Source organism: Chinchilla lanigera, unplaced genomic scaffold, assembly GCF_000276665.1.
Source record: "Chinchilla lanigera isolate Chin_1 unplaced genomic scaffold, ChiLan1.0 scaffold00092, whole genome shotgun sequence".
NCBI classification, from domain to species: Eukaryota; Metazoa; Chordata; class Mammalia; order Rodentia; family Chinchillidae; genus Chinchilla; species Chinchilla lanigera.
Window position 1 is genome coordinate 1,174,866 of NW_004955493.1, and position 21,724 is coordinate 1,196,589.

Sequence of the window (21,724 nt, forward strand, 5' to 3'; positions counted from 1 at the left end):
AAAACCAAAAAAAAAAAAAAAAAAAAAAAAAAAAAACATATGTGCCATGACTTCTTTCTGGCCGGTGAGGGAAGAGCTTGCGTCAGGCGACCGACTTCTTGGAAGACCAGCTGACCCAGCAGTATCTGGTTAGCAAAGGAGGGGCAGAACTAGGGGCCTGGAGCACTCTTATAACCCCATGTCCTAGGATGAGCACTCTCCCCTCCCATTTACTCTCCCGATGTTGAGTGATTTTTCAGGAAGTAGAGATTCTATATCCTGAGAAATCTGAGCTCTCGGAGGAACTCCTAAGATCAGGCGTGACTTGCAATTTATCATAACCTGAAAATGTAGAAAAGAGTGGGAACTCACGACTGTTCAAAAGTAAGTTCATCAGGGAAATCGTTCCTGTGCTGTCAAGGAGGGCTTCACAGAACTGCTGGCAGATTCAGCCGCAGAAGATGCTGGCTTTTCGTTTTCCTGTAAGGAGGAGGAAGCCTTTGTTCCGTCCTTCCTCCTCCCTTTCTGTGCTGGAGACTGTTAACTTTGTAGCCATGGCTGACAACACTGTATCAATAACTAACCAACCGGCAGGTGCGCCGGCAATCCAGGGAAGGCAGAAGGCCATGTCTGCGGAGCAAAAGACGTCACCGTTGATTGTAAAGCGCTTTGTAAAATTCACATTTACAGAATAATAAGGTCAGTTCAAACCCCCTCTTCCAAAGGAAGAAAGGAGTGAGAAAGCCACAGAACAGCAACAGAAAGAAGCAACTTTATGTGGGTGAAGAACATGGTCCAGAAGAGACACCTTCATGAGTTCTTTTACACGGAATATATCACAATGTACAGTGTAAGATGTGCTAGAAATAGAGAAAAAATGGGTGCATCTCTTATAGTAGAGGGAGCCGTCAAGTGACATCCTCACACACATAACAAAGAGGAGAGCAAGGGTGCAGAGACTCCGAATAGTACATTTAATACGATTGAATGTATATGCACTGAATTGCGTATCTTACAAAGAGAACACACACCGCCACCCCCCCATCACCATAGGGTGATTTATAAATGTTCTCATCTAAAAAAATTCTCTTTTGTTTTTTGTTTTTTTTTTTTGGTTTTTCTCCGGTACCGGGAACCGAACTCACGACCTTCCGCTTGCCAGGCAGGCGCTTTTGCCGCTGAGCTAAATCCCCAGCCCTAAAAAAATTCTCTTGAAGCAGAAAATTTGGGGGCCATATTCTCTGACCTCAGTACAACAAATCTAGCAATAGATGTGCAAAGATTAGCTTACAAAATTTAGCTGCTGGAATATTAAAAAAAATACTTGAAAAAACAACAGTGGGATTGAAGAGGAAACCAAAGAGAAGCTGCAGACCATTAGCAAATCAGTGTCAGATATCAGTTGAGAAAGGGGTAGTATATCCAAGGGTCTGGGATAGGGCACGGCACAGATCACCGGGGTGGGTCCACTGCGGCCACTTCTGCCCAACTCACTGGTCTTCCCGTCTGCTCAGATTGGGCTGTTTATCAGCTATGACAACGCCACCAAGCAGCTGGATACAGTCTATGACATCACTCCTGAACTGGCCCGCGCATTTCTGGAGAGGATTCGCGCCTCCAGCTTCGACATGAAGAACACCTCGACCATCCACAGGCAAGAGAGTGGGCGCGGGCCCTGTGAGGTGCCTTCCAAGACACCGGCTGACTTGGGGAAGGAAGCGAGGTGGCTGGCCCCTCTCTAAGTAGTAATGAAATGGGGCGGGGTGGGGAACAACGTTTCCTGAGCCTCTGCCGTGGGCCAGTCATTTGTGTCACCTTCTCAAGTGCTGCTTTCGGCTCTAAGCATGGCAACGGGCATTCTCAATGCCTAGGAGAATTTTCAGTTCTCCAAGTGGATGCATTGTTTGTATCGGGTTGTATCGAGCCCTGGAAACAGCTCATGGGTCCCCACTTTCAAGAGCTTCCTGTTACTAGACTCAGCTGGGGAGCCTCGGCATGAGATCCGCTGTAGAGTTTACTGATAGTGCCATGGTTCCCCCAGAATCATTTGCAGCCACTGGAAGGGGTGGGACCAAGCGGGGTTCAATGTCAGAGAGAGAGAGAGAGACAGAGAGAGAGACAGAGAGAGAGACAGAGAGAGAGAGAGACAGAGAGAGAGAGAGACAGAGAGAGACAGAGAGAGAGCGCGAGCAGGCGATGAGGGTGGGTGGGGAGAACATCTTCTCTCTGTCCCTCAGGGTCTCACTGTCACACCGCCCCCTCCCACATCGCCCTGTTACCCTCCAAGTTTGCAAATGAGCCACTTTTAGCGTGTGTGTTCATAAAGCGGTTTCACCACCTCCCTCCATCCCTAGTATTTCACCCCCTAAGATGAGCTCCACTTCTCTGTGGCTACACACACACAGAACACAGCAGACTCGTGAGCGCGGGACCCGGAGCCAGACTTCCTAGATTTAACCCCGGCTGTGCTGTGCACAGTGTGTGTGATCTCGGCCGTGTGACACGGCCTGGCTGTGCTTCCCTGTCCCATCTACGCAGTGGGAGGCCCGAATCGGCCCGGCTCAGTAAGAGCTTTGCAAGGAGGAAGCACACCTGGAACATATGGAATACTCAGTAAATACTATTTTTTCTAAAATCATTTATTTTTAAAATTGACAAAAATTGTACACACTGGTGGTGTACGTGATGTTTCAGTGCATGTACATATCGTGGGGTGGTTAGGTCAAGCTGATCACCATATCCGATGCATCACATGCTTACCAATTCTTTTTTTTTTCTTTTTTGGTGGTGGAAACACTTAAAATCTACTCCCTCAGCAACTGTCAAGAATATAATACACTGTTATTAACAGTCGTCACCACAGTCACCAGAATTTAATTCTCTTTCTCTAACCGAAATTTCGTCTTACGTGACCAACATTTCCTAACTCTCCCCTAGTTTCGGACCTTCGTTCTGCTCTCTGCGTCTGTGAGATTAACTTTATTACACTCGGCATACAAGTGAGGTCACATAGCATTTGTCTGTCTGTATCCGGCTTATTTCCTTTAACATAATTTCCTCCCGGTTCATCCGTATTGCTGCAAATGACAGATTTTTGTGTGGGTTTTTTTTTTTTTTTTTTTTTTTTTTTTTTTTTTGAGACAGGGTCTCGCTATGCGGTTCAGGCTGGCCTTGAGCTCACTTTGTAGCCCAGGCTGGTCTCAAACTTGCAACGATTCTCCTGCCTCAGCCTCCCGAGTACTGGGATTACAGGCGTGCGCCACCATGCCCAGCTTTCATTCACTTTAAAGGTGGAGTGGTGTTCCCTCAGGTAGCTAACCACTTTTTATTATTTATTTATTTATTTATTTATTTATTTATTTACCAGGAATTGAACTCAGGACCTTGCGCTTGCCAGACAGGCATAGATTTTTTTTTTTTTTTTTTTTTTTTAAACCAGGAAACTAACCACTTTTTGAATCCAGTCATCGACTGGTAGACGTTTAGGTTGGCTCCATACGTCTGACTTTACCACGGGGTCACTGATGACCCTTCACTCCCTGGTCTGGTCTCTCTTCCATGCACAGGTCCAGATACATCAGCACCTTTCTGAGACGGTGGGGCCAGGTTGATAGTGGTCAGCCGGGCTGTCCGGCCACGCTAAGCGGAGTAGTTTTCATGTGAACTCTGAGGACACTCACTAAGGAGGGCCCCTACGTCCACGGCGAAGTCTCCTTACCATCCGGCATCCGCTTCTCATCTCACCTTCGCAGCTGCCTCGTCCCCTCACTCGTATTTACTGCGACGTGCCGCGGTGCACAAAGCAAGTCCCCTGTTAGTGAGTGCTCGGAGAGGCAGGCCCTGCGCAGCCGTAGTGTCGCTGAAGAGCTGTGTGCAGCAACCTGGCAGAGAAGCTGTTACTTCCTGGAGCGCAGGCATCTCACAGAACGGGCTTTCAACTCCGGGGGGCCTGAATCCACGTGCTTAACCACCGGCTGTACGGCTCCTTCTTAAATCTCTGCACCACAGGGTGGCTGGGTAGTAGGGTGGTGCAACCTCTCCTTCAGGGTAGACAAACCCCGCATCTCCACGTGAAAAGTGAAGATTCTCAGTGGCCAGTTAGCGCCATCCTTTACTTATCCGTTTTACCCACCCGAGGTGAGAGACGGGTTAGCTGGGTGGATTTAGACAACAGCAAGTTATCTAGGCAAGTCATGCGACCTCTCTAAGTCTCAGTTTGCCCTTCTGTGAAATGGGACTGAGGAGAGCTCCTACCTCACAGGGTGGTTGTGCTAATACAGTGCATGTTAAAGGACTTGGCATGACACGTGGGCTCTTGGCCCTCTTGGTTGGGACTAGGGGTGGGTGTGGCTGTAGCCCCAGCTCTCAGCCCTCCACCAGTGCCTCATCCTTCCACACAGGCTGGGGCTGCTGGTCTGTTTCTACGATGATCTGGAGCTGCTGGACACCACAATGGCCCAAGTCCTCCTCCACCAGATGCTCAAGTGCGGCCGCCTGCGGGGCTTCCAGGCCAGAGTTCAGAAGGTGCGACGGGGTCTGTAATTCCAGCACTCTGAGAGCTTGAGGCGAGAGGAGCACAAATTAGGACCCAGCTCACACAACTGAGCAAAATCTGTTTGAAAATAAAAAATAAAGTGCTGGGATGTAGCTTGGTGTGAAGGTCCTGAGTTCAGTCATCAGTCTTTTTTTTTTTTTTTTTTTTTTTGGTTTTTCTCCGGTACCGGGAACCGAACTCACGACCCCAGCCCCTTCAGTCATCAGTCTTGTAAAAACAACATGCATACAGATTGCATGTCTGGGCCCTGGCCTCAGTTTTACCAGCCAGAGAAATGGGGAGAACACACACTTGCTTGGCCTCAAGAGAAAACACAATGTTAATTAGGATCTGAGTCCAGCCATAGTAGATGAGATCTGAAGTCTTTGGGTGCTCATAACATCCAAAGGGAAGGGCCCCCAAAAACAGCGTAGGGAAAAATCTTAGGAAGATGAGAATTAAAGCAGCTGTGCACAAGTGAGACATGCAGAGGGATCACCTGGGGTCTTTAAGTATTTTATGTTAAGTTATGTTATTTTATTTTGTGGTAGCAGGGTTGTACCCAGGGCCTTCACACCGATTTCCATCACCAGTACTTTTTATTTTTTATTTTGAGGCAGGGTCTCTCTAACTGCTAAGTCGCCCCAGCTGGGCTCTGGCTCACCACCCTCCTGCTGTCCATCAGCTGGAACAAAGGCTTGCGGCCTACGCCCGGCAGTTGGGGTTCCCCTCCCCCGCAGATCTGGATCAGGAGGCCGGGCGGGCCGTTCCTCCTCCTCCATCCGGCTTGCAGATGACGCGGAGCTGCAGGAGCAGTGCGGACTGAGCAAAGGTTCCAGACCTGGCTCCAGGGAGTACCAGGCTCTCCGGAGGTTGCTGTTGACCAGTTTAGGGCGTGGCTGCGGCTGCGCGGTTTCAAGCACCTCTGGTGGCTCCGGCTGAGGCTGAGAACCTGGATCTGTGGTTTTATTTATTTCATTAGTTTTTTGCTCACACTGCGTATGATTCTGCAGAATGTGCTTTTTCCACCCCTGAGTCATTTGGCTAAGTTCATACCAACCTTAGCAGTCCTTTCTTCTAAACTGCCGGACAGAATTTCTAGTTGTGACTCCACAGTGGGAATTAGGCTTTCAACATTTCGCGTACCAACTCTCCGGCCTCCAAAGTGTCTACGGCAGTGACCGTTCAAGTTTCCCTGCCTCTAAGTTGGCGGTGAGGACTCACTTCTCCTCAGCACTTCCAGTATTTGATATTACACTCTGAATTTGATCTAACCTAGACCGAGTTCTGGACAAATTAGCAAGTTCAGGTTCTCTCATCCCCTTCCTCCTCCGTCTCTCTTCCCTGGAAATCTCAGTTCTGTCCTGGGCATCGATCCCAGGTTGTTCATGTGGAGCTGAACCTCCAGGTCTTTTTAATTTTAAATTTGAGCCAGGGTCTTGCTAAGTTGCCCAGGCTGACTCAAACTGGTGCTCCTCCTGCCTCAGCCTCCCAGAATGTTGGGATTACAGACTTGCATCCCCACAGCCGGCTTCAATATTTTTTCCAATTGAAAAGATGTTATGAGAATATTAAAGAAAAATTTGATAAAGCCATCAGTCACTCTACAGCAGTTTTCCCACACATAATCCTAAAATCCCCAGTTATATTTGACAGCTCACGTCGTGGTCATCTATCTTGGTAGATTTATATGTGTTTTTGTTTTCTTTTCTTTTTTGACTTTTTTTTTAGAATTGGGACTCGAACTCAGGACCTCATGCTTGCCGGGCAGGCGCCTTGCCGCTGGGCTATATTCCCAACCCGTGTTTTTGTTTTCAAAGAAAAGAATTTCTTCTCAAGCAAGCTCAAGCCCAAAATAAGAAAACAAACACATTGAATGGCCACAAGGGGTGTGTGCGTGTGTGTGTGTGTGTGTGTGTGTGTGAGCTCTGCCCGAGAAGAAAGTCAAATTCAGCTAGATTAGGGGGACCCTTTGGGCTCCTCCAGCCCAGGGTGCCCTGGAGTCGTCGCGCTGTCGTCGACCCTAAGTTAGAGCAGCGGCGTTGTCTCCTACTGCGCTCTGCTGCCCCCGCGTGGCTGTTTCCGTAGCGCACGGAACAGTCACGTGACCCCTCTGAAAAGCCAGTATTGTTCCTATAAATGCAGGCGTGCGGGCGCCCTCCCCGCGGCTTGTGTGTAGAGATTACGCTACCGTGCAGGGTCCATTACTTTCCTCATCGGAGGCGGTTGGGAAGCACGCTTGGCTATAGCTGTGCAGGCATATTGCAAGCAAACTGTCAAAATGGTCATAGCTGCACAAGACGTAATTTTAAGAATGCAGACCACATAATTGTACTTTTGTTTATAGTGCAACTGTGTAAAGACTGACTTAGAAGGCTACACACCCAACTGATACCCATGGTTTTCTCTCCCCTCCCTGCTTCCTTCCTTCCTTCCTTCCTTCCTTCCTGCCTTCCTGCCTTCCTGCCTTCCTGCCTTCCTTCCTTCCCTCTTTCCTCCCTTCCTGTCCTCTCTCTGTGCTAGGGATCAAACCCAGCCCCATTTCCATTTCAGGCAAGCGCTGACCACTGAGTCACACCCCAGCCCCTGAATTATTTTTATGAGCCAGGAGTTTAAGAACGCTTTAACTGTCTTGTGCTGTTGAGAATTATTTTTTCACAGATTATGAATTATCATGAAAAAGCCTCCAGATAGTTCACAAAAGAAAAATGGCTCTATTTATGGATATAGAGTTCAAGGTTACAAAAGGAAAATATATGCTACAAGAATTTGGCGGGGTTATGAGGGAGCAAAATTCCCTCCTGCCATGCTTTCAGGTTGATTTAATAACACATGAATATTTAAATGAAACTCAAATTGAATTTGCAGCACGTTAAAGCCGGCATGGGAGAAGTTCCGGGCAGGGTAGGAGTCCCCTTCTACCCTTTCTCTAGGGGCTTCCATGGGGCAGGGTGGGGCGGGGAGCCACTGCCCTGCCTTCGGCCAAAGCTTATTCTGGTTTGCTCTCCTCCTAGCTCAAAGCTGGCCTCCTGGACATTGCCACAGAGAACCAGACCCTCAGTGAGGCCCTGGGCTCTTTGTCGGGGGCGGCTGTGGGTCTGACCTCACGTCAGCTGGAGTCTCTGTCCCCTGAGGCTGTGCAGACCGCCATCCCCACCCTCAGCCAGGTCTCGGGCTGGGCCAAAAGCCAGGCCATCATCTTGTCTGCCAAGTACTTGGCCCATGAAAAGGTCAGTTGAAACTTTGAATTTTTCTCGCGCACCCTAAGACCCGAGGGCCAGGGCGTCTGTCGGCTCAGGCTACAAAATAACCTGGGCCGAGGGGCCAACAGAGCGGAAGGGCAGCTCTCGCGGTTCCAGAGGCTGGGAAGTCCAAGGTGAAGGTGCTGACGGGGCAGGCTGCCTCCTGAAGCCTCCTCCTTTGGCTTGGAGGAGGCCACCATCTCGCCGTGTACTTACAGGACCTCCGTGAGGACAGATTACCTGGTGTCTCTTCCTATAAAGGCGCTGATTCCGGGTCCAGAGCTAGGCCCAGCCCTGATTATCTCATAACTCATCTAACCTGGTGACCTCCAAGGGCCCGACCCCCAAATACCTTCACACTGCGATTGGGATTTCTACATACGGATTCTGGGGACACACGGTTTGTCTGTGATAGTTACGTACACACACACAGGAGCAACTGGGCAGTAAAAAGGTAGTGCTGAGGGGGCTGCCTGAGCTTCAGCCCCCTCTGTACCACTTACTAATTCTGTGACGATGCACAGTTGCTGGCCTTCGCCTTGCCTCAGTTTCCCTCTTTGTAAAATGGGATAAGAGTAAGTTGCGGCAGTTTTTGCTTTTGGCCGACATAAAATGTTTGGACACCAGGTGGCGCAGGAGAGGTGAGTACGTGTGTCAGCTGCCGCCGAGTGCTGATAACCTGGTGGGACCCATTCTTGCTTTTTAAAATTTTTTTGAGGCAGGGTCTCGTTCTGTAGTGAGGCTGGCCTCGAACTCACAGCCATCCTCCTGCCTCAGCCTCCCCAGTGCTGGGACATAGGCGCGCGTCTCCACACCTGGCAGTGTCTTGCTCTTGCTGAGGCTGCTGACACATCCCCCAAGGCGGGGTCAGGGGGGAAACCGTTTGCTCCGGCCTCGGGGTGTGAGGAAGGGACGCGTAAGGGATGCGGAGCGCAGGGTGTGTAAGGGAGCGGGCAAGTCCGCGTGGAAGGACGAAGCTGGGATGGAACCGCCAGTCCGCTTGCTGAGCTGCCCCGCTGCCTCTGCCCTGGCGTCCGGGCTGCTGTCCACCAACACACTCGCCATTTTTGACAGGAGGCCAAGGCTGGCCCATGTGTCTTGTTCGTTCAGCCTCAGGGTGACGTCACTTTGTGTTTTTTTTTTTTTTGTCTTTCTGAGACAGGGTCTCCCTATGCAGTTCAGGCTGGCCTTGAGCTCACTTTTGTAGCCCAGGCTGGTCTCAAACTCACAATGATCCTCCTGCCTCAGCCTCCCGAGTGCTGGGATTACGGGCGTGTGCCACCACACCCGGCCTGGTGACTTCACTTTGAAGGCTTTGAAGGCCTCTCACGTTACTGGGCCTTGAGTGGGGCTCCACAAGACCACACTGAAATTTCCCTGTGGATTTACTCTTAGGAAGCTGAAGGAGACTGTTTTGTTCCCTAAGAGCTCTGGAAAAAGTAGTTTGTCTCTTCCCCTGCGTCCAGTTATCCTTCCAGGATGAGGACACTTTGACTCAGAAGCTAAGTGCTTTAAAGTTCTCGCGTCTTTGGGGATAATAAGAGACTACTCCTCCTACGGAGCATAGCCGAATGACACCACTCAACTGTCTTTCTGTAGGGCCAAGTTGTGCCCTTGATTGTATGGAAAACCATCTAGCAGCTTTGCTCTAAGGGAGAGGAGAGAAGCCAGCATAACTTCTGATAGGATAGCCAGCTCTCATCAGATTCATTCACAAATATCAGATTTATATGCTTTATTTCAAGCGCAGCTTCGACATGGAGTTAGGTGGGTGGGGGCCTTCTCCGTGGTAGGTGCCTGTCAGGTGACCGAACTGAGGGACTCGGGGTGCCTCAAGGCTGGGGCCGCTGGGTAAACTGAGAACCCACGCTCCCTCCCAAGGGCCGGCTGCTGTTCAGCCCTTACCAATTGCGGTGAGGTGGGAAGGTGAACCCCGTGTTGCCTGCTGTTTAGATTTCTTTTTTAAAAACAGGAGCTGCAATGTGGACTTTTATGGGCATTCTTCCCATAGAAGAAATTAATCTCAATATTACAAATAATTTTTAAATGTTGTCAGTTCAAATTAAACACACACATGCAGACCCATGGCTGGGCCCACTGGGCCTCAAGGCTGCCATTTCTTGATATTTATGTCATGGGCTTGAATGACACAGTGGTTCTGCCTGGAGATTCCCCAGCACCTGCCCTGTGTTTTGGTATTTAATTCTCGTATTAGTCATTTTGTTTGTGCTGAGACCAAATACCAGAGAACAGCAGGTTAAAGGGAGAAGGACTGATTCTGGCTCATGGCTTGCGAGGGTTCAGTCCACGGCCGGCCGGCCTCGTGGCCGTGCGCCTGAGATGAGGCAGACATCATGGTGGAGCATTCAGGGCACAGCAGAGAAAAGCTGATGGCAGATGGAAAATAGAGCGAAAAGGGGAGAGCCCCGAGGGAGGGGGAGGGACAAAACATACCCTCCGAGCCACGTCCCCAGCGACCGCTTCGTCCAGTCCAGCCCCAGCTCCTGATATGCCCACTGACCTGCGAACTCATCCACGGGGTGAGTCCACTGATAAAGTCAGAGCCTCCCTGATCCCCAGAGCGCCGCCTCTAACACCGCTGCACTGGGGACCAAACCAACCGCGCGTGAGTCTTTGGGGGCGGCTCTGCCTACTGAAATCATAGCCCAGAACGGTCTGGGAGTGCAGCCTCCGTCCTGCCCCCAGGTGTCCTCCGTCCCGATCCCTGACGTGCACACAGGCCCGGTAGCTAGGGAGGCGGAAGGCCAGAGCCAAGCCTCACTCTTGTGGTCCTCTCCCGCCAGGCGCTGTCCTTCTACAACGTCAGCCAGATGGGCGCGCTGCTGGCGGGGGTGGGCACCCAGGCCCTCTACAGCATGGACCGCAGGGACCTCGTGCAGGTGCTGAGGGGCACGGTCTCCCAGCACACGTCGCAGCTCTCACCTGCCCAGCAGCACGGTGTCCTCAGCAAGGTGAGCGGAGGGCGTCCCGTCCTTAGCCACACAGGCTCACAGAGGTGTGCTTTAGGGCTCTTGTGCATGCGCTGCGGCCCGGAGCCACCTGTCCAGAGGTGCGATGAGCTCAGTCGCTGGGGTATGGAGTTGCTCTGAGCCCCAAAGGTGGCTTCTCCTGAAGGCGCCTTTCCCTTTCCGGACAGAGCCTTTGGCCACGCGGCCGCTCTTCCCAGACTGACCCTGTCGCTCCTCCAACGAGGCTCGTCTGCAAGGCTGTTTTGGAACGAGGTTTCGTGATCTAATAACTTAAAAAAAACCCTTCTTTTTCAAGCCTAAAAACTGAACCTGAAGTTTTCAGAGTGTTTCTGAAAGGGCCCCGCCTGCGGTCCAAGGTCATGCCCTGCGCCGTTCTCACTGGGCAGTGGGGCTTTCAGGCATCTGCTCCTAGGGAGCCGGCTGTGCTCAACTGCGAAATCAGTTAAGAAGTCAAGGCCACGGGCTTTCGCCTGCACCTAGCTCCTCCGGACAGTGGGGCGGGAAGGGTTAAAATGGCGTGGGCTTTTGAACAACACAGCTTTGGCTCGAATCTCATACATAGTCTTTCAGCCCATCACTTTTTTGGCCTTAATTTTCCCACCTCAAATGGGGATAAAGAGACGCACTCCCTCGTGGAGCTGCTATGTAGATCTGACGGAGTTTATTTCCCATAGAAAAGTCCCAGTTCTTACCCAATTCTCCAGGCGCCGTCTACAAGGTCTCACTGTCTTTCCTCTCACGTGGACAGCTGAGTGAAGCAGGCGATGCCAGCCCAGCCCTCGGGGAGCTGCAAGGGCCTCTCTTTAAGGAAGTGTCTCTCTTTGATTTACGGAGAGAACTCGGATTCAACTCTACGATCCTCAAGGAGAAGGAGCTGCGCCGGAGCCAGGTACCAGCAGGGTCTGCGCAGATCAGACCCGCCTTTCCGTTTCCTGGGAGTGGTCTGTTTTAGGATTAGTTGGGTAAAAGCAACTCTTTTCTGTGTGATTCAGTCCAGGAGGCAGAGCAGCACAGTGTTAAGACACGAGACAAAATCTAGCATGAATTCTGGCTCCTCTTTACTTATTAGTTTTGGGGAAACTGCTTCTCACGTGCAAAGTGGGGATGATTTCCGGTGAGGTCCGCTGAATCGCGCCCGCTGCCCATGCACACGGCGTTAGCGGCCATCACGTGCGTTATGAAATACTGCTGCTGGCACTGAGATTGCTTGGGGAAATGTGCCTGGCCGTATAGCTTTCCAGTGTAGTTTATCCACTTCCACTTCATTCACTCCTCAAGTGTTTACTGAGCACCTACTCACCGCATGCCCGGTGTTGCTCATGGTTCTGGAAACACAGATACGAACAAAACAGACCAAAAACAATATTCTTTTCCAGGTGGTCTTGCTCAGGCGTCTCACATGGTCGGATGTTATTACAGTGGCTGGTGGCTGTGTAACAGACCACCACCAAATTCAGTGGCAAGAGCAATTATTTTACTTGGGAAAATATACCCTGCCACCAATGACTTCAAGATATTTTTAGCTGGGCGTGATGGCGCACGCCTGTAATCCCAGCACTTGGGAGGCTGAGGCAGGAGGATCGCTGTAAGCCCGAGAGCAGCCTGGGCTACAAAATGAGCTCAAGGCCAGCCTGAACTGCATAGCGAGACCCTGTCTCAAAAAAAAAAAAAAAAAAAAGATATTTTTGTCCCAGCCACTGAGCTCCTGGAGCTGTCATTTCTTGAGATGGGGAAGATCTTGAGAGGACCCCTGAGCCTGACCGTGGGCCCTAGGCAGTCTTCAGGGCCACACAGAGTGCCCAGGAATTCCCTCACCCCTACCCCACTCACCCGGCCTGTGTGATGTTTGAAGGCTCTCAGCTGCCGTGTTACAGAAGCTTCTGTCTGGTGTTAGCTCGTAATTTACTCCGTTTGGGGAATTATGTTCAAAGTTTCAAAGTCTATAAAATAGATGAATGTCGTACTTGATCGCATCTGCAAGTTAGGTATTCTGTAAAATTACCCTCCTTAAAACAAACGAGTCCCCTGTGGACCATGGATTGTTCTCCTCGAGTGTGCACCCGGGAGGGCTTTCGGGAACACCCTGCAGCAGGCTCGCATCGGTGAGGCACTTCCAGCCCCAGGCACCTCAGCTGCTCTGCCTGCAGAGCGGGGCAGGGGCAGCTGAGGTCCTGCACGGCCCTGCGGCTTCCTGAAACTCTAGCTCTGTAAGCTAGTGAAACCCTAGCTCTGCTACTCTTGGCTTTGCTCCTGTTTGTCCTGTGGGTATGTCAAAAATGGGCTGGAGCATAACCACGTGACCTCGGGGATTACTCTGACACCAGTGCTTTTCTTTGTGTCTTTTTTTTGAGATAGGGTCTCACTATGCAGTTCAGGCTGGCCTTGAGCTCACTTTGTAGCCCAGGCTGGTCTCAAACTCACAGCAATCCTCCTGCCTCAGCCTCCCAAGTGCTGGGATTACAGGCGTGCACCGCGATGCCAGGCTGTGACACTAATTCTAATCCTCACGGCCACTTGGCAAGTGCTGGGTTCTGGGTTAGTAACATACTCTGTTCAGCTTGTTTCCACGGCTGTAAAATGGGATCACAGAGCACCTTCCCTGTGTGCCTCACGGTGTGGGGTCCATCTGCCCTGTCAACCTCTGTCTTCCCTCAGGCCTTGTTTCTGTATGAGCTTCTGTCAAAGGTGACCGGAAGGCCTGAGGAACTCCTGAGGTAGGAGGGGGAGCTGGACGGTCCTGTCTGTAGCCTGTGTCAGAATGAGCCTGCCTTCTCCTGCCCCTTCCCTCTTTCCTCCCTCCCTCTTCTCCTCCCCGTCCTGGCTTTGTTTTTCCAGTGCCGGGCAGCTGGTCAAAGGCGTGACGTGCACCCACATTGACGCCATGGATGCCGACTCCTTCCTGGCCCATTTCCGGTATTTCGAGAACAGTCTCTCTCTGCTTTCACCGGATCAGGTACCGCTGAAGCTTCTTTCTGTGTCTAAATCTCTCTCTGCCCGACTCATTGGGCCTGGATTGCCTGTGGCCCCTTAAGATATCTATGCCAGAGTTATTCAGATTCAAGCAATGACTGGACATCAAATATTGAACAAAGGTTTCTCCCATTTCTTTTTAAAAGCTCCAAGTAGCTACATTGCTACAGCCAGAGTCTGAACAGTTTGGGTTTTCCACACTCGTACGTGAGCCTTAAAAATGTGTCTGTAAGGTGTACCCGTCTGCGTGTTCCTAGGATGTCCTCCTGGGACGAAGGTCACCCCTCCCCTAACATTCCTGTCCTTTCCAAGGCTTGCTGAGGATGGAATCAATCCTCTAAGAGTGTGTTCTTTCTCTTTGATTTTCTAAATGGTTCCAGAGACACTTCAGCCCTTTGTGGAGACTGGAGGCAGTAACTGACTTTTTATAGTAGCCAAGTTAGTAGAAAACAAGCCGTGAGGACAGTGTTTGGGGGCTGAGAGTCAGCCACTGGCTGTGGAGTCCTGAGCTGGAGGCGGGTGAATACCTGGGCATCTTCTCAACTCTGGCCTTGTGATTCAGACCCAGGTTACGATTTCCAAACAGTGAATTCTGTCCCCATCCCCCAGAACCTCTGGGTTATAATCGTTTGAGATCCTTTAAGGGGGACGACAGGGGGCACGCGGGAGAAGGAGCCCAGGTGGGGTGGGCATGGACGTGGGTGAGGCCCTGGAAGCTCACACCCTGGACTCCTGGGCCCCACAGCCTTTGTGGGAATTGTGCACTGGATACATTTAACAACACTTTTGAGAACGGTCGTCTTTTTTCTACCTCTTTACTTCGGAACGGTGGATGTCTTTTTCAATGAAATGGGACTGTATTGCTCTGACTTTAAGACGGTTACCGAAACACCTTCACTTTGGAAGACCTGTGGGTAATTACGAACAACAGCCTTACTGAGTACCGCCTTGTAACTAATGCAGCGAGACAAGTCTGTCTTTTTCCAGAGGAAGCGCCAGCGCGCTGGTATGGCACACTCACAGGAAGAACGGATTTGTTTCGGGTGGGAAGCAAGGCCGCTGGAATGCTGCCGGCATGGGTCCCACAGTGAGCTGAGAGGGCAAGGCCTGGAGACCCTGCTTGCTTCCATGTGGATGTGATTTTGATCGTAAGTGGACTAATGGGGGGATTGCTGTGCGTCTACGCTGCGTGCTTGAGTGGAGCCAAGGAGGAGGTCTGATTACCGCGCGGTGCCACTTTTTCAACCACGGAGAGGCCACCCCTGAGACCTGGACGCCTCCTCTCTGACAGAGCTTTGCGTACGTGTTCCTGGTGCTTCAGATGGATATCTTAACTGTGGTTCTCAGGCGCTGCAACAATTACGGAAGACACTACATGGCCAGTGTTGCCCCGTTGATAGTTTTTGCACACACAGCCTCGTTATTTCCCAGGTACGTGTGGTCTGCATTGATTGAAACGCACGTCAGAAGATCATTTGCACCGGTGCTGTCTCAGTTACCCTCTGTTTTATTTTGGTGTCTGGAGACCCAGTGTCCTTGTCTTGCTGTTATTCTTCTTTGTCACTGACATGGGCGATAATCCTAAAGAGAAAGAAGATGCCGAGATCGGAAGTATCTGAACTCAACTTTCGACTAATTCAGGGTTGTGGCTGGTGGCTTGGAATAATCGTGTTGACATTTCTGACGTCTAAAATCTTAGGTGTCTCAGACCACCTTAGCCTGAGTGACCTTCTGGGAATCAAAGCCTTATGGTGAACAAATTCTGAGACCTTCCTGCACACCTGTGCTCCCGAATCTCACCTCAGGGGACAGGTGACTCGTCTGAGGTGCACAAAGGCGTTATTGCTTCCACTTGTACTGATCCCTTATTTTATCTTTAAAAAGACCATTCGTGACATTTTACGCGCCCGATCTACAAATTCTTATCTAAGAAAACAGCTCCTTAAACATGATGAGCTGGTTTTTCACACACTGCGGTTGTTAGCATTTGCTGCTCTTGCGATTTTGATTTTGAGGCTGAAGCTGTTTCTGACACCGTGTATGCGTGTTGCAGCTTCCTTGATCTGCTCTTTGGCTGACTTTTTCAGAGTTCGTTTTGAGAGTGTTATCTTTGGCGTTCCAGCAATACAGGGTTGTGCAAATCTCCATCGTCAGTGGAGCATGATGGGAGACTGTACTAATTTGCCTCAGAAAGACCTTGTACAGCGGATCAAATGTGGTGTCAGACCAGGTGCTGTTTGTTCTCCAGGAGTCCTGCTGACAATAGCAAGCGTCAAGCTGGCCACGCTGTGCCCCCTGGTGAGCCACTACACTAGAGGACACAGACTTGAGGACCGAACGGAAATGGTTTATTCTGTGTGGAGTCAAGAATCCGCAAAAGCGAGAGAGAAATTGCCAGTTACCTGTGAGTGATTATGTGTTAGAGGAAGCTCGGTGTATCCGGAGAAGGAAGGCTTGTTGCAGGGTCCGGCGAACCCGGGACGTGGAAGACCCTCACGGTGCAGCCGGCCCCTTGTTGGGTAGCACCCTGTTCTCGGACGCCACACCTTCCTCCACCGCCAGGATTCCAAGCGCCTGCTGCAAAGAACTGAAAGTTAAGCGAGAAAGACATTATCTAGGCTGCTTCTAAGGCAAAGAAAACAGTGCAAAGAAGGCATCAAAGACACAGACTCAACATGCATGAACGTCACAGGTTTTAATAACAGCTGCTTCAAGTGAGAGAGTAAGAATGGCTTAAAGTTATTCTGATGACTAAGAGCAAATGTATTTTTCTCTATGGAATGTCAGCCTTGCTAAGCTTGTCATATAGGTAATTTTACTTACGCTCAGGAAAGATCTTCTGTAATTTCCACTGTTTTCAAAGATCCTTTCTAGTTAAGTGTTTTTAAAAACAGGTTGTTTGGTAATGTTTTGAATCTCTAGACTTTGCTTCCCCAACCAGTTTAAGTATTTCCCCCTGATTAGTTCTCCACCTAAGTTCAACAGATATGAACCTGTCTTTAGAACCCAGTGGTTTTTCTCTTAATATCTGGGAAAAATGAAAATTAGTCGCTAAAAACAGCATAGTATTAGCACAAAAACAGAACCCAATTAAAGGATTCAGAAACAACTCCAGACATATTCAACTACCTTATCTTTGACAAAAGAGCCAAACACCTTCAGTGAAGGAAAGCCTCTGTAATAAGTGGTGCTGGAAAAACTGGCTTCCACATGCCAAAGACTAAAACTAGACCCATATCTCTCACTACTCACCACATTAAAATGGAAATGGATCTAAGATCTAAATATTAAAACAAACACTAAATCTGCTGGAAGACAGACTAGGTAGAATCTTGAAGACACTGGAGTGGGCAGAGACTTTATGAACATAGCCATGATCACACAGAAACTATCACAAAGAATCAACAACTGGGCTCTCATTTTATTTGAAATCTTTTGAACAGCAAGAAAAATCACCAACAGAGTGAAGAGACAACCCACATGGTTTGAAAAAATTTTTTGCAGGCTCTTCCCCAGACAAAGGACTACTATCTAGAATATATAAAGAACTCAAAAAAATCAGATATCCCCAAATTTAAAGACTCAATTAAAAATGGGCATGTGAAAAGAATGGGCATCTTCTTTAAGATAAAGCAGTAGGAACAGCAAATAAAAATGTGAAAAAATGTTCAACATCGGGGCCAGGGATACAGCTCAGTGGCACAGCACCTCCCTGGCAAGTGTGAGGTCATGAGTTTGATTCCTGGTACCAAAAAAAAAAAAAAAGTTCAACATTACTGGTCATTCAAGAGATGCAAGTTAAAACAGTGCTGAGAGTCCATCTCACTCCAGAAAGAATGGCTATCATCAAGAAATCAACCAGTAACAAATGCTGGAGGGGCTGTGAGGAAAAAGGAACCCTTCTCCGCTGTTGGTGGGAACGTAGACTGGTGCAGCCACTGTGGAGATCAGTCAGGAGATTCCTCAAAAAACTAGGATTACAGCTCCCATTCCACCCAGCTATTCCCCTTCTGGGTATCTTCCCAGAAGAATTAAAAACATCATACCACAGCGACATATGTGCACCTGGGTTTATAGCAGCACAATTTGTCATAGCAAAATCTTGGAAACAACCAAAATGCCCATCAACTGAGGAATGGATAAAAAAGATGTGGTCTTTTTATACAATGGAGTACTACTCAGCCATAAAGAAGGATAAATTTGAGACATTTCTTGGTAAATGAGTGTACCTTGAGATTGTCCTCTTACGTGAAATAAATCAGACACACCTGTGTAAATACTTCATTGTTTCTCTGGTGTGAGAAACCAGAAGTGTAACTAAGGACCAAAATGTATAATAGATAATGTGGAATAGGAAGAAAATGTTCAAATGGGAAGGGGAACTAGGGAGGGGGGGAGGGAGAAAGGAAGGAAGGGAAAAGAAAAAACGAGGAAAGAAGGAAAAATGGAAACAAAGCTTTTGTAAATAAGGAGGGAAAGAGGGGTTGAAGGGACTGGGGGGGGGGAATGGGAAAAAAATCAAGGTTTATAATTCACAGGTGCAAATTCCCTGTGATGAACATGATCATCATGTATACCTAAAATGTATCAATAAACTTAATTAGTTAAGAAAGCAGAAAGGAAAATCCAGTTAAATTTATCAAATGAGATTATCAGATGCTAAATCCTGAATGAAGCAAAGGCCTTTTTTTTTTTTTTTTAGGAGCAGGAAATATTTATTGAGAGAAAGAAAGCTTTTATCTAAGAGGGACAGAAGGGGCCCATGTGGATGGCCCAGGCCTTTCTACTGTAATGGCCCCATAACTTTTTGGACGTAACCTTTGCTTCCAGCCAACATCTCTGGTCATACACCCCTGAAAGCCTTTATTTATGTTTGAGCTTGCATGAGGAACTCACGCTTTATAAATCTTTTCTCCCAGTAAAACCTCCTCATCATTAATGCCTTGAAAAGTGGTATTTATCTTGAAGATATAGTAGCCAAATATAGACTAGTACCTACTCTTTTTCTCTGGCTGGTAAGTACTAAATGTGCCAAATCTGTAAACTTTTAGTGTGTGTTTCCTCTAAGTTAATCATTTTGGAGTTTTTATACTTATTCTTCCCTTATAGCCTTGGCCCTCTATCCTTGGGATAACAAAATACTTTAGTTCCATAGGTTAGTTCACTTACAGTAGACAGGTAATCATATACAGAAAAAAAAGAGTAAAATTATTTATTTTTCAACCTCTGTAGTTGTAAAACATTTTAGTATAGGGCAAAAAAGAGCCAAGAAAGAACGCCACATTTTATTTATTTTAGCATTTTTAAATAATTTGCTTTGCTGTGAGCGTGTAGCAAAGAAGAAAGACACAACACCCGGCATTCGTAAGAGTAAAGGAACACATCCTAGGTGATGTTTTCATGGGGAATATTTTAAAGAAGTTGGCAGATTTCAACAAAAAAGGGATGTGCCGTATGAACGGATGAACTGTTCCAAATGCAAAAAAGTAAAGAGATCAAAAGAATATGCAGAGTTTTAATAGAGCCTATTCATTTCCTTGGATTATTTATTATGTAAGAGCTTCCCAGAGTTGAGCTTGTGTCATGGCCTGGGAGGCTTCTGACAGCACAAATCGAGCTCTTGCCTACTGCTTGCCTGTCAAGGAAGGAAGGTTCTGCTCCTAGTACCCAAAACCCCAAGCAAACAAAAACTACAGACTGCAGGCCCCACACTCTGTTTCCCAGAAATTAGGTCTGGGAGTTTTCATTTCTTTCTTTCTTTTTTATGGCACTGGGGACTGAACCCAGGGCTTTGTGCATGCTAAGCCAGCACGGAGCTACACCCCTGGATATCATAATTTGCATTTCTAATTACTTCCCTAGAGAGAACCATCAAACTACATTAAAAATCCTGCCCAGGCAGGGAAGTCAGTGGCTCAGTAAATGAACGGAGGTCAGACCTGCTTTGAGGAAGAGCTAAGGTTGGAGTGGGAGCAGCCTCCCCAGCAAGGTGCTGCTTGGATTCCCAGGGGTCAGAACCTTCACATACCGGTTAGCTAGAAAATTTGTCTGTATTGTTTACATTTTACTGGAAATTCATAATTATTATATAAAATAAAGCAACGTGGCGAAAATAAAATTTCCCCGAAACATCCCTAGAGCCGTGGTTCTCAGCAGGGCGCTGTTTCACTCCCTAGGGGCCTTTTGGCCGCGTCTGAGACACTCGGGTGTTACAACCGGGGCGTGGGTGGATGGTGGAGGCTGGGGGTGTTGCTGAGAAACCTGCGCTGCACAAAACAGCCCTCACAGCAGAGTTATTAGATCTGAAATGTTGACAGTCCTGAGACGGAGTGTCCCTCTTCCACCCCTTAGTAGAGGGAAAACTTACAGCGTTTCCTCTCTGAAGCGGATAAAGATATTTACATGGATTGTAAGAAATACAGACGAGTTTACACTACCCACAGCACAGTATTGTACTGCATGCGTATGCCATAGTAAGCTGAACTAATCCCCTCCTGCTGGACACTCAGGTTATAGCTCACTGATAGTTATAAGCAGAAGTGTGGTGGACATTATCACACTTAAACTTTTGTGTTCATCTTTCATTACCTCTGTTTCCACATCTGTACTGTGAGCGCAGGAGCGGTACCCACACCACAGGGTGTTTTACACATAAAGGAGTATCTGAGAAACACTTAGGACAGTGCTAGCACACAGAAAGCACCGTGTGTGTTTGCTCTTGTTATTACTGGACTAAGTTCCTAGAAGCACTCGTCTTCCAGGTTAACTGCTTGGCGTGGAAATACTGGGACGTCTCCAGGTCGTCTATGCCGCCGTTCCTCTTAGCCACACTTCCGTAAGTGACCGTGGGCCCCTCTTTTCTGGCTTGGCAGTAGGGTGGGAAGGATCCCCCAGACCACAGTGATTCTCTGCCCCTGTGTTTTCTGGAGGACCCAGAGGCAGCAGGAGAGAGCCGTACACAGCTAAGCCCTCAAGAACCTAAATTCTGAGCCCCACATAGGTTATATGCAATTTCATACTCTCTGGCTCTTTCTTTTATTTAAAAACCAAAGGCAAAGCAACCCATGCCTGAATGACTACCAGGGAAGCAGGCCTCACTTGGGTGGGCCTCTGAGGCAGGCCTGATAGGAGCAGTGAGGATTTCCCGCTTTCCAGGCATGGCCAGGAGAGTTTCCCTTCTTTTTCCTTCTTCATTTCCTTCTTTTGCTGTTATATTCTTAATTCATTCAAAATATACATATGTGCTGGGTACCTACTGTGTGCTAGTTCTGAAGAGATAGCTGAATTTCCCCCTTACAGTCCTTGAGAGGGAGACAAACATAAAGTCAGTTATAACATCAAATTGATATTTGGCTGAAAGGGACAGAACCTGATTCAAATGGGCTCAGGCAATACAAGGGAATTTTTGGTTCTGGCAGCTGGCAATTTAAGGGGGGACTTCAGGCACGGCTGGATCTAGGGACTGAGAGGGTGCCGTCTGTCTCTTGGGCCAGCTTTCTTCTGTTGGCTTCACTATCAGGCAAATTCTTTCTCTCCCATGTCTCTTGGAAGACCCAAAGTTACCTTTTCTGTGTCATATTCAGGGAAAAGAGAAAGACTTTCTCTTCTCATTATTCTTAATAAAAGTCTTGGGTTTGACTTTCGTTGGCCTTAGTTGGGCCAGTTTGTTCCCCTGAACCAATCAATAGAAGGATGGGTAACTGACTGGAGCTGGGAGTGGAGTTGGATGCACCCCAAATCACAAGAGAGAAAGGAGTGGTTTTCCAAGATGCCCCAGTGCTGCCTCCGTGAGAATGGGGGATGGGCAGTGGGCCTGGAAGAGGGGATGTTGCTTCTGGACCGGAGCGTCAAGGGAGCCTGAGGATGAGCTGAGGGTAGAGTTGTAGGAGCACTCCAGGGGGGGATGTGGGAAGGTCTGGTCCAGTGGGGCAAGAGTCCATCGAAGCACATGGTGCATATCCAAAGCAGGTGCAGAGAGAACGGCGGGGACCTCAGGTCACGGGGGGGGG

General features: G+C 48.8%; 1 protein-coding gene and 1 pseudogene across 1 annotated transcript in view; both read left to right on the forward strand.

The window, feature by feature from the left end:
* Positions 1-21,724, forward strand: part of Otoa (otoancorin) — a gene marked incomplete at both ends in the record, with an annotated part of 74,303 nt that overhangs the window by 20,171 nt on the left and 32,408 nt on the right. Inside the window, 8 exon segments of the mRNA XM_013504888.1 lie at positions 1,494-1,633; positions 4,380-4,503; positions 7,528-7,743; positions 10,560-10,727; positions 11,494-11,634; positions 13,401-13,459; positions 13,581-13,698; positions 20,477-20,550. Of these exon segments, the coding sequence (XP_013360342.1) occupies positions 1,494-1,633; positions 4,380-4,503; positions 7,528-7,743; positions 10,560-10,727; positions 11,494-11,634; positions 13,401-13,459; positions 13,581-13,698; positions 20,477-20,550 (1,040 nt within the window).
* Positions 13,710-16,970, forward strand: LOC102018407 (annotated as a pseudogene).